The sequence below is a fragment of the Pelodiscus sinensis genome, chromosome 2, assembly GCF_049634645.1.
Source record: "Pelodiscus sinensis isolate JC-2024 chromosome 2, ASM4963464v1, whole genome shotgun sequence".
In the NCBI taxonomy this organism is placed as follows: Eukaryota; Metazoa; Chordata; order Testudines; family Trionychidae; genus Pelodiscus; species Pelodiscus sinensis.
Genome location: NC_134712.1, coordinates 236,465,567 through 236,477,913, shown reverse-complemented (window position 1 = coordinate 236,477,913; position 12,347 = coordinate 236,465,567). Strand labels below are relative to the sequence as shown.

Here is a 12,347-nt window from a genome sequence, read left to right as displayed (position 1 = left end):
AGAGTAATTTGAACTAATTACTCACCAGTGCTTCCTGGGGTTCTAAGTCAAGGTAGCACATCCTCATTAATGGATCCTGCCTCAGACTAATTTTGAGGCTTCCCCACAGTGGGGTCATGTTATTTCGATTTTGTAATCTTGGGAGTTATTAAGTCAAATGTAGTTATTTCAAAATAGTTTCCTAGTATAGACATGCACTAAGGCAGGGGTGGGCAATACTTTTTTGCTAGGGGCCATTTCAGAAATTTTCAAAGTGACCCCGGGATGCTCAGGAAGGGGGGAGGGGGTCTCAAGCAAAAGGGGCAGGGGCAGGTTACTTCCCTGCTTCCCCACCCACAGACCATGATTGGCGCCCATGCCCCTGGTGATGGGAGGAGACTTCGCACACTCCTCCTTTTCCTCCAGGCCAATCAGGGCTTGGGGCATGCGAAATCCCCTCCTGACCTGCCAGGAGTACATGGCACTTCTAAGTGCTGAGTGCTCCTTGCAGGGCGGGGACAGGGCGGAGAAAACTTTGCACACTCCCCTCTCCACCTCCCCGTCCTCAGGCCAATCAGGGTTTGGGGACAGGGGAGCTCACAACGTCTCCTCCTGCCCTGGCCAGGAGCATGCAGTGCATCTAAGTGATGCGCACTCCTGACAGGGCAGAGTAAACTTTGTGTGCTTTCCCCTGCCCCCAGGTCCTAATAGACCTGGGGGTGGGAGAGTGGCAGGGCCTCCGTAGGCTGGGGTGGGCCGAATCCAGCCTGCAGAGACCCTTTTCCTCTCCCCTGCCCTGAGGTATTACTGCAATACAAATATACTATTAATAATGATACCTAGTCCACTACTACTGTGTCTCCAAGTTGGCTCCATTTCAATTGCTCTACATTAAGAAACTGTAATCCTATACATATCTCAAATGGCCCCCTGGTTGTGGTTATATGAAAAGGAACTTTCCACACACAGAGTGGGAGTCTGCTACTGACAGGCGGAGATAGAAGAATTAAACTCAAGCAGCATTTTAGCAGTCCTCCCTACCCACTTTGCCTCTCTGGTAGGGGTGTCATAAGTCCTTATCTGAAGCCTTTGTTTGTGTAGAATGGGGGTGGAGAAGGTTAAAAAAAATCGGCCTGGTCATTTGACTAGGCAAAACTATTCACATTAAAGCACATTGAAAAGCTTCTGAGCACACATTGCCAGCAACATGCTGACTCACTTTGCACCAGAATCAAATCTATCACTGACAACCTGAGTCCTGGTTTAATTACACCACTGGTGTAAGGGCATGACTGCAAGAAAGCTGGCAGCAAGAATGGCTAGGGAAATAAGGGAGAAAAATAGAGAGCAGTGGATCCAATGTGAAAATGAAGTCCATTTTGCAGCTTAGAGAGAAACAGGCCTTTGTGGGGAAATGGTTCAGAGGGAATGAGCAATTGGTCTTTTCCATATATACAGTGATTATTCTCCACATGACACTGCGTGCTAAGATATTGCTTAAGTTGACTAATAGGAAACCTTGACCTGCACAGTGTAAAGGAGCAGTACAAAGGAGATATTCAGATTGCTTTAGACTGTAAACGAGGCTTTAGGCAAACGTGGGATTTCACTGGATTCAAACTGTTAGCCTCATTTGCAGAATTGAAACCAGTCTCCTCTGCTTCTTTGTAGTGACCCCCATACAATGCACAATCAGAGAAGCTTATGTTTAAACACATAAACTAGCAGCTCAGGCTATGGAGTTGACTTGATATAAACCAGCCTAAGCAGAGTTAAGCAATTTCAAAGCAGAGGGAATGCGATTTTCACACCCATTCATTTTTAATTTAGGTCCATTTAAAATCCGAGCATCCTCTATTACTAATTTGTTATGGCAATATTAATTAATGGTTTTGCTTTCCAGCCGTTAGAATGCAGTTTACACTGAGTGAGATAGATTAGGAGGAGTATAAGATTAGAAAAACAATTTGGAAACTGGTCAGGTGCAGTTGGGGGTCACCTTGATGTTTCGGAAAAGAGCACACTGTACAGCAAAAGTCTACTGGGATCCCTCAGTTTCTCACCAGGGAGCATACTGGGTTCCCACTAATGCAGACTTGGTAAGGCCTTGTCAGCATTTACCTCTATTAACTACTATTTTGGAATAGGAATAACAGTTTTTAAGGTGAACCCCCTACCCCTAATCCTAAACTCTCATAAAAATTGATAATCTAAGGAATGATCTATACTTATGGGCGATAAAAGTCAAGACCAAGTGCAATAGTAAACAAGGTCACCATTCAGTGACTGAGAGAAGAGAAACAATTACTATTTTTTTCCATTTTCATCCCATTTTGACTCTGCTGGATGATTCAGTGGCCCCTCTCTGGTTGCTTGGACACCATGTCCAGCATTTTCCATGAAGATTCAGACCATTTACTGCTTTTATGTCCTGCCCTTAGATGGAGAGGCAACATATTTAGCTTTGGCCCATTTGCACAGATAAGGTGTAAACCATTGCTGAGGGCAGAGGCACATTTCAGTCTCTCTAGATACTTGGTAGGGCAGGATGCTGACGTGGCAAGTTAGGTTGTGACTGCTCCTGAGGATTTCTGCTGCCCTTATTTCTTTATTATGGCACTTAATAGTTTTGCCTGAAAAAGGGCTGATTCAGAACAGCAGGACTACTTCAGTGCTGGGAGTAGGGAACTGGATACTGACAGAGGATGAATCCCTGCAACTCTGGTGGTTTCCATAGACAAACCAGGCATGCAGCACCTATCAGGGATTAGGCCTTGGGGAAGAATGACAGTATGGATTGAAGGATGTGGCTCCAGGAGCTTTCCCCCAAGAGACCCTTTTACACTGAAGCGCCTTTGCTTATTTGTTCAGTGGGCAGCCGGGGAATAGCAGACCTGTCCGACAGGAAGAAGGATCCTGTAGGAACCTATTGGGAGGTTTGATTATTGAGGCACAAACTTATTATTTTGTGTGTAGTATAAAGACATGCAACAATGGAACCTGGGGGGCAGGGTGGGGCATTTATATTGGAATTTTTTTTCTGGTGGCTGTTGTAGCTGATTCTTATTATATCTGATCTGCCCATTCTAAGGATCAATGACTCAGTGACCTGGCATTCATACAAAAAAGAGAAAGCACAGAAAAAGAGTGATCGGTGAGGTAGGGGGAATTGCTGGTGCTTCTTCTGAAAAGAAAAGTAGCTGAAAATTCAGATACTGTTCAAAAGCTATTGAGTTTCAGGACTCCCTTCTTTTCCTCAGCAAACTTCAGTGCAGCATAAATATTAGATGGGTACACAATCTGGGTGAATCCCTCTCCCCCCCCTCCACACACAAACACACTGCTCATGCTGCTGTGGCTACACTATTTTTCATGTGCTAGCTCAGAGTGCGTGGGTATTTCTCTGTAAGCTGGGTATTACACCCCCAGCTAAAAGTGTACATGGAAGTGTACTTTAGTAATGGAAATGCATCTGAAAAACTGCTTGAAGTGATGGCCGAGCAATGGGCAAGATGGAACAGGACGGAGAGAAAGAATGTAGCTGTTTAATCAGTTTATTGCCTGATTCCACCACTGCACAACATCCCAGTAAGGAAGACCACAGAGAAGGGTGCTGGATGAGATCATTCATGATCCTCCTAGACAGATGAAGGTATCAATGGATTTAGGGCCTGATCCAAAACTCAGTGATGTAAGTGGAGAGATTCCTATTGACATTGGAGCGGAGGGAAAGGGAATTTGGATCATGCCATTAGTGACCATCTTGAGTCACTGCTGGTAGGTAGGAGAGGGATGTCAGAAAAGAAATCACAGTGTACCAATGGTACCTTGAAATGAAATGTTGAATGCTGGCATCAAAAGAGCCTGACTTGTCTATTCGTGGCTAAATGCATAATAAGCACAAAGGGCATCAAGAATTATTCTTCGCACTCTATTGACACGAAAGAAACATCCTTGAAAAAATCTGGGGGTGCCCTGAGCTGATGTCTTAGAAAAGTAACAATTGTTATCCATGTGATCAAAAGTAGTTAGTGTCGGAAATGCAATAGGGGAGATTTGCTCTGTATGTGATGAATAGTAACCTTCCCAGTGACTTCAAATGGATGCAAAAATTAGACTAGCCCTGAGTGATTCTGAAAAACATACCCTAGGATTCCATGCTGATACTAGTCTTATCACTGGCTGCACATGTGTGAAGAAGAGCCCCATGCCACTAGCCTGAGCACTGGAATTTGAGCAGCACAGAAGCATAGACTCTTCCTAATAATAAGAGAGCTATGAAGAAGATACAGTAGTGAATGTTGGCCAAGCATTTTGAAAAGGATGTCAAGTACTGTGCAAGCCCCATATGTGATGCTTGTAATGGTGGTAGTGTTTTCTATATTTGTATTGCTGAAATAAAGTTGTGATTTGTCTCTTTTATAAGGAGTGCATGGAAACCCTTTTCCTTTACTAATGCGAATGCTAATTTTCCTTTACATAGCGCTTGAGATTCCTAAATAATTTTACAAAGTAACATTCTCATTTGATAGATGGGGAAATTGGTGTTAAGTGATAAATTGGTAGCCGTTTGGAGAATAAAATTCAGGTCTCCTAATTCCCAACTTCTGTGTTAACCTCTAGGCCATAACAACTCCCTGGTTTCCCCTTGGAATGCTGACAGTTTCACCCAGCACAGCATTCTCCACAACATTAATGAACGTAGGCAGTGGAATCCAGCCGTGGTACAGTAAAACTATTGGCACAATTCTAAGCAATCATTCAAACCTCTGGAGGGCTCCTCCAGTTCCAGAAAACATCAGTTACTTTGAATCCAGCAAAATCATACAAGTGTCATCCAGCAAAATCATACAGCATCATGATATTTGGCATGTGACAAACCAGCCCATTTTGATTCAAAGAAGATATACTTTTGATCTATATATTGCACATCTATCTCTCTACTACCTCCAAGAAACTCATGAATCCAAGCAATCCTCTCTCTGTTAGAAGCTTGGCAAATACAGTTACAATACACCTCCACACCCTCACCCATACCCACATCTATCTATCTATCTAATCTTTAAGCTTTGCCAGTGGCAGACTAGTGTAAAAGATCAGGCTTGAGGCCTGATCACATTCCTCGTCACTAGCAACTCTGCAGAATGGTATTTCTCTTGGGGAAGTGTAACTTTACAGAAAAGAAACAACAAGATATTCCATTAGCTCTTACTTATGGTTTCCTTTCTTACAAGAATGCTGCATCATTACAAGACGTACTTCCATTACGTGTGTCAATGCAATAGTTATCCCTGGTAAGCTGAAATGTTGACATTCACTTTATTTTCTTTATGTTCATCCATCTAGCCTATGGAAAAGCCTGTAAATTGCTCCAAATGATTTTCAGGTAAGCATATATAAAGGCTTAAAACTGTTTCTTTTAAGAAAGGGGTTTGCTATAATATGGCACTTTTTATAACTGGGGAGAATGGTATGATCATTCATGAACTACAACTAGAATATTAACACATTAATCTTAAGCATTCCTCCCACTTGATAGCAGCTACCTGAGAACTCTCACCTGTGGCAAATGGTTACATTTACTCCTGCTGGGAATGTGACTGGGCAGCCGAATGTTAAAGAGGGCCTGCAGTGCAGCTTGTGCTGCTTGGCCTTTTGCCAGCTTCTTGCTACGTCCTGAGCCTTCAAATGTTCTCCCATCCACTCTCACTGCCATCACAAAACTCTTGATATGCTGCTTCTCCACAGTCTCTGAAAGGCAGACGTACCTCAGTCCTGATCGCAGCTCATTTAGCAACACCACTGGGTTCTTTTCACTCTCAGCTGTGGATGACATCTTGTGCTTGTTTTGCTTACTGTGGCCCATTAAATCCAATGTGTGGCAGAATAACCTCCCATGCCGATAAGCCGTAGAAAGCAATTCAGTATTAACTGGGTTATAGACCGAAAAGTCCTCACTGTGTGCAGACGGTTCAAACTCCTTGAACAGAGTATCCGGAAAGTCTGCCTGGTCAGATGTAAAGTCAGTGGATGGGTTAAAACAGTTCCCCATGGCAAAGTGAGCTTGGCATGCATTTGGGAACTGAACAAAAGACTTCAGCGCTAGTTCTGCAGCTCGCATTTTGGCCTTCTTTTTCGTGGGTCCTGTGCCTTCAAATGTAAGCCCATTGACTTCTACAGCAACAGCAAAGACTGGAGCATGTACTGGGCCTGTCTGGGAAACCATTTTATATTGTAAACCCGGTTTAAGTTCATGTAGCTGGACCAGGGCATTCTTTGGTGTCACTGACCATGAGACTTTCTTCCAGATGAGTTGGAGTTTGCAGAAATGACCATTGTTGCCTTCCTCTAAAGGTCTTTTCCTTTTAATGCTAGGTGTGCCCACTCTTGACCTGTCAGTGGAAGATATTGGATGATCCTCCAGGTTGCCAACATTTCGGTTTTCCTTTACTTCTGCACTGCTGGTACCTGTCAGTAAAGAAACAGAAAAGCCCACATTACTCTTGCTATTAGGATCTCTAATGTCAAGTGGGAGCTGGAAGAACAGCACTAAAAGAGATTTACAGAAATATTAATGAATAAGCATGGCCCATTCACTAGGCTGATATTTGTACGGTCATATTAATAGTCCTTCATGAGTATTTGGATGATGCGTGGTTTATCTATTACAAAACTGATGAATACCTAGAGGCCTGCCCTGGTCCACAACTAGGGGATAAGTTTGAAATAAGATACTCAACTTCAGCTATGTTCATTGTGTAGCTTAAGTCAAAGTATCTTAACTCAAATTTTGGTGCCGTCCACACTGCGGGAAGTGGAAGAGAGCATACTCTTTCTTTGAATTCCCTTACTTCTCATAGAAACAGGACTACCAGCATCGATGGAAGTACCCTCTCAGTTCAAATGAGTGTGTCTTCACTGGACTCGCTAATTCGAATCCGAGAAGATAGACTGCGGCTGCTTCAATCTTATCTGTAGTGTAGACGTGGCTCTGGTCTACACTAAGATCTTAGTACGAAGTACACCCTCCCAAGATTAAATTTGAAAGTGGTGCGTCCACACTACCAAGCCGGAATAAGGGGCTGTGGAATTCAAACTCCGTAGTCCTGCTTTTCATCAGGAATAACGCTAATTCCAAACTTGTAAGCCTGAAATAACGTTAATGTGAATGCTCCAGTGCCACTAATTTGAATTTATTGGCCTCCGGGAAGCCTCCCACAGCTTCCTAGAGTGCTTCCTAGAGCTTTGAGTCTTAGTAGCATATCCACATTGATGGAGCCTGACTTGAACTAATTTTGATGTTTCCCTGTAGTGAGAACATAGATGTACAAATCTGTTAAATCAGGAGTCCAGAAGTCAAATTTAGTAAATTCCAAATAATATCCTAGTGGAGACATGGCCATAATGATTATCGGCCCAAGGACTCCTCCTTGATGTGTATTAGTCATAGCCTCCTGTTTACAAAGTTTCTGTTGCCCCACAAGGGAGCACACATTATTTCATATGACTGAAATGAGCACACAAAATGGATAATTAATAATAAAGGTGAACAGTTTGTAACGAGCCCCTGTGGTGAAATGTGTTCACATCAGCCATGTAGGCCAATGCTTACAAACAGCAAACATGCTACAAATTAGAATTAATCCTCAATTGATTTACAAATAGAAAAATGGGAACATTCATTGAATAATTTATTTTCAGTGAATACATTGATAAATTCTAGCCACAACACAGACCTTGGTATTACTAACACCATAAACCCAGCCTAAGAGATGATCAGACATCCTTTTCCATCATTTGAGACTATAATGTGTTCTTCAGGGCTAAGATCCTCATTTAATAAGTGAGACTTTTCCTGTCAAGTTCAATCACAGGTTCTCTTTGCTGCTGCAACAGCAATAACCAATAATGCAAAAATATTAGATCAGTGTAAATCAGGCTTGGAGCAACCAGACGTGCACAATGGCAATAATTACTGATGTAAAGGATGAGCTATGTCACAGAAAAGCAGTAGGAAAGAGCAATGACAATGAGGTGTGGAGGGGCAGGGGGAAAATAAGAGTGAGCATTTTCTAATTCCAGAACTAACCAGCAACATTCAGCTTTGGGTTATGCTCATGCATCACCATGGACCTTGATGCAGTAGCACGGTGTAACTGAGAATCAAGTCTGCACCAACAAATTTTAAGTATACTTGTGGCTTGGTCAGTAACTGAAAGTCACAAGCAACAATGAAAACACATCGCTCAGTCACTAAGCAATTCACTTTACCGCTGACATCTCTGATTTGTACATTTAATTTTTTTCCATTCTTATTCCGCTAAGAGTCAAAATATTGTGGGCCATACTCTCTGATCCAATGGAGCTTGGGTGTGGGATCTGATCTGGAGGCAAAGATGGCTTTCATCCCAGTCTCGGGGCTGTCCAGCTTCCCGTCTGATCCCTGACACAAAGCAGGGCATTCTATGCCTGGCTGCCTATATTTCATCAGCTGTGACTCATGGGGCTCTGTTCACATCCTTTCTTCTCCAGATATCTGATACCTTTGAATTCTGCATAAGGACCAGGTTGTTACAGACTCTGCATTCATGGGAGTGCAGAGGCCGCTCCCTCCTGATTCACCTAGCAGCATGATAACCCGAAAGCAGTGTGGCCTGGCCATAATGCTGTCTCCCCTAAACGCTGGGTGACAGAGCTGTATGTCTATGCAGGGTGCTCAGGCAGGAGGAGCTTCTGCAGGAGCACCACCCTGCCTCTGGCTATGCCTTACAGACAGATATAAGGACTCAGAGAATTATAAGGGAAACTCATTGCTGTTATTTAACACAAGTTAACATTGCTGTTATGTAACATTGCAAGTTCCCCAAGGGTGGGTGAAGTGTCTGCTTTATATTCTAAACAGCAAGGGGTCAAATCCTGGGCTACGTCTACACTGGCATGATCTTGCACAAAAACTCTTTAGTGCAAGAGTTCTTGTGTTAAAGCAGTTGTGCAAGAGAGCTCTGATGGCCATTTTAACCATAGAGCTTCCTTGTGCAAGAAATTCATGTTGCCTGTCTACACTGGCCTCTTGCGCAAGAACAGTTGCAAAAGGGCTTATTCTTGAGTGGGAATATCAGCAAGAAGCACTGATTTCATACATTACTTGTATGAGTTTACTTGTGCACGAACTCGCGGCCAGTGTACACAGGCAGCAAGTTTTTGCGCAAAAGCAGCCACTTTTGCGCAAGATCACGCCAATATAGACACAGCTCTGATGTGTTGAGAAAAGTCAAACAACTGCTTCTGGCGAAAGCAATAAGGTTCCAGTCCTGCGGGTTGTTCTGTGAGGGCAGATGCCTGCGTGTAGCCCCACTAGGTATCCCTACAGTGCAGTTACACACTCACATCAGCTCACAGAGGCTTGCGAAGATCGGACTCATAGGACTGTTTATTTGTGATATAGACATTTGGCTCAGGCTGGAACTGGGGCTCTGGGACCCTTCCTCTTTGTGGGGCCCCCGAGCCCATAAATCTTGAGCCATAATAAAACAGCCCCTGAAGCTGACCCCTGTAAGCCTCAGTCAGCTGACATGAGCCAGCCATGGCTTTTTAATTACACACAGCATAGATATACCCACTGAGGCCAATCATTCTCACTGTGTGGGCAGGGATCTCAACATCTTGCAACACTGAGACTCCAGCTCAACAAAGCACTTCAGAACATGCTAAACTTCAAGCCTGTGTTTAAGTTTCACTAAAGTTGTGTGCTTGACTTTTAAGTCAGTGCTTAAGTGCATTGCTTAGCAGGGATGGGCTGCTAAACCAGGGCCTTAGTGATTAGTTCATTTTTTACTTTCTACAGTGAAAAAAAAAAAGAAGCCAAATTAGAAAAAGAAAAATCTTGCCATATAAAGTTCAGTCATATAAAATATGATAGATATAAAAACAGCCTCATTGGAAACAAGCCACTGAAAAGGTCATGTTAATAAGACATGATCAGAGATAACTTGGTCTCTTCTCCTGGGGTTCACAAGGCCATTTATGGATGCTCTGAACTGGGGAGAGGGAACAAGTCAGTCTTAAATGTATCTTATTTTCCTGAGCCTTTAAAATAGCTAATCATTTTACACGATAGCTGTTTTTCTATAGATACCACTACCTTCCTAAGGCTGAACTATCTTTCTCTGAAGATCCCTACTTACACAAAAGCTGTGAAACATTTTACTTTATATATGCTTTTCTAAAGGAAGTAGGGCTGGTTCTGTATTTAACACCTCTTCTCTCTTTATTCCTAATAGGGTTTTTACAGGCCCAATTATTGTACATAATGATCTTGAAGTCAAGAGGCATGAAACGAAAGATAGCTCTTGTTTCACACTATATACAGGTTTGAAAAGAATTTGTATTGATTATGCACCACTGAATAGGAAAACTCTCAGGGTTATTTGTATTTATAATTCACATTGTCTTTTTCCATTTGTTTTTTTCTTTTATAATCTTTACTACATGGGTTTGTGAACAGAGACAGTTTGTCCTTCACTTTCACAAACACAGTGAATCAAAATAATCATTTCCTGCTTGCCCCAAAAGTTTATCTCTATCCTGGGTTGTAGGTTAGTTGTGAAGTAGTGGGCTACGGGGTTTTTCCCCCCAATGCAGCTAAATGAATGCAGTGATGCCAGTACAAATCCTCAGTGTAGCTGTATGACAGCAATGTGAGATGGGACTGGCACCAAAAATTATTGGAGTGATTTATATTAGCACAATCCACAGATACTATTTAGCACTGATGCTGAATGTCTACCTTATTGGCTAACACTGATGTTGATAGCGATATAAATTATCTTAGACCAGACAAAGCATAAAAGGGCCTGATCCTGAAATTCCAGTTAATAGCTAAATTCCCTATTGCTTTCCAAGGGTACATCTATACAGCAGAGCTAAAGTTGAATTAAGCTCTGCAACTTCAGCTACGTCAATTGCATAGCTTAAGTCAAAATAGCTTAATGTGGCTTTTGGCACTGTCTACACAGCAGGAAGTCAAAGGAACAATACTCTTTCTTCAACTTCCCTTACTCCTCATAAAATGAGGATTACCATGAGTCAGAGTAAGAAGACTCCAGCTCAACATTATTTCGAAATAAAAGGTGGTAGTGTGGATGCGCTAATTGTTATTTTGGAATAATGTCAGTAATAACGCTGCTGTGTAGACATACCCAGAGAGAGCAGAATCAGGCCAGTTGTCATTCATGTCATATGAATTAGTGACCACCTAAATTTAATCAGAAAGTTCCTTTATTTCCCACAAGGGAGCAAAGCTTCTAAGAAGGACCACAGATTCGCATGACATCCAACGATAGCTGTATAAAGCTAAATTACTTTATCCTTTCAGGTACTTTGAAATAGGAGATCTTTGAAATGTGGCTTTCATGGGACCTCTGTGCAGCCGACACAAGATTACATCTCTAATGGTGGCATATGTACTTCTATCGTGAAAATCAGACAAAGCAGGCAAATGACACCAAATTACATTAGATAAATACTGTAAGCAGCCATAATAGAACAATCATAAGCAATTTTAGAAATGAAGAGCTCTAAAAGGAAAGGGGCAAGTCAGAGGTTGCACATGAGGAAAAAATGCAAAACTGTGGATCATTTTCATCCTTGTTATCTCTCAGAATGACTTGGCTCTTGAGTCTTCAAAATACATTATCTATATTTGAAAAAAATTATAACCAAATATAGTGCTCCCAAGTTGAAAGGTTTGCAGGATAATCAAATTATCTGTTTTTGAAAAAGGGGGAATAAAAAATAAAGATTTATAGTAATTTTTTTTTACTTATTCTGTAAGATAAAAAAAATCTGATTTGCCTTGTAGGATCTCCTCAGATAACTTTATTCATCATTCTTTTTCAGACTGCACAAGCAAATGAAGGCCTTTAGCCTTTATACAGCAATTTTCTTTTTGCTACAACAGTTGAGTAGAAAAAAAAGAAAGCAGTTATCAAATGTATTTATTTATGCATTCTCTCCCCCCTTCCCGCCCACTGTTCTGTATCTCATTTAATTTCTTTCTCCTTTCTGGTCATTATGCACAGTAGAGTTAACCTGGAGAGTCTGCATCATCAAGAGCTTTTCAGAACTATAATGCATCACTAATAATGACACTGCCTGTGTCTCTGGGTCATAAGGGCTCTGAAGAACTAGCCATCCGATACGCCACGCTACATTTGAAGAGATAATATTGTTCCTGTTGAAGGTTATTCTGCTGCCAAACTTTCTTTTTTGGGGGGAGGGGGAAGGGAGACGAAATGTAGAAAATTCACTATGGCAAACATCTTTTAAAAACAAATCACAACAAGCAAACATCTGAGATAACTGCAAGG

The 12,347-nt window shown here is 42.0% G+C and overlaps 1 protein-coding gene across 1 annotated transcript in view; it reads right to left on the bottom strand.

Moving 5' to 3' along the window:
* Positions 1-12,347, bottom strand: part of ADARB2 (adenosine deaminase RNA specific B2 (inactive)) — a 468,279-nt gene that overhangs the window by 161,392 nt on the left and 294,540 nt on the right. The window contains exon 3 of the mRNA XM_006111888.4: positions 5,540-6,447. Coding sequence (XP_006111950.1) covers positions 5,540-6,447 — 908 coding nt within the window. The remainder of the gene's footprint in view (positions 1-5,539; positions 6,448-12,347) is intronic.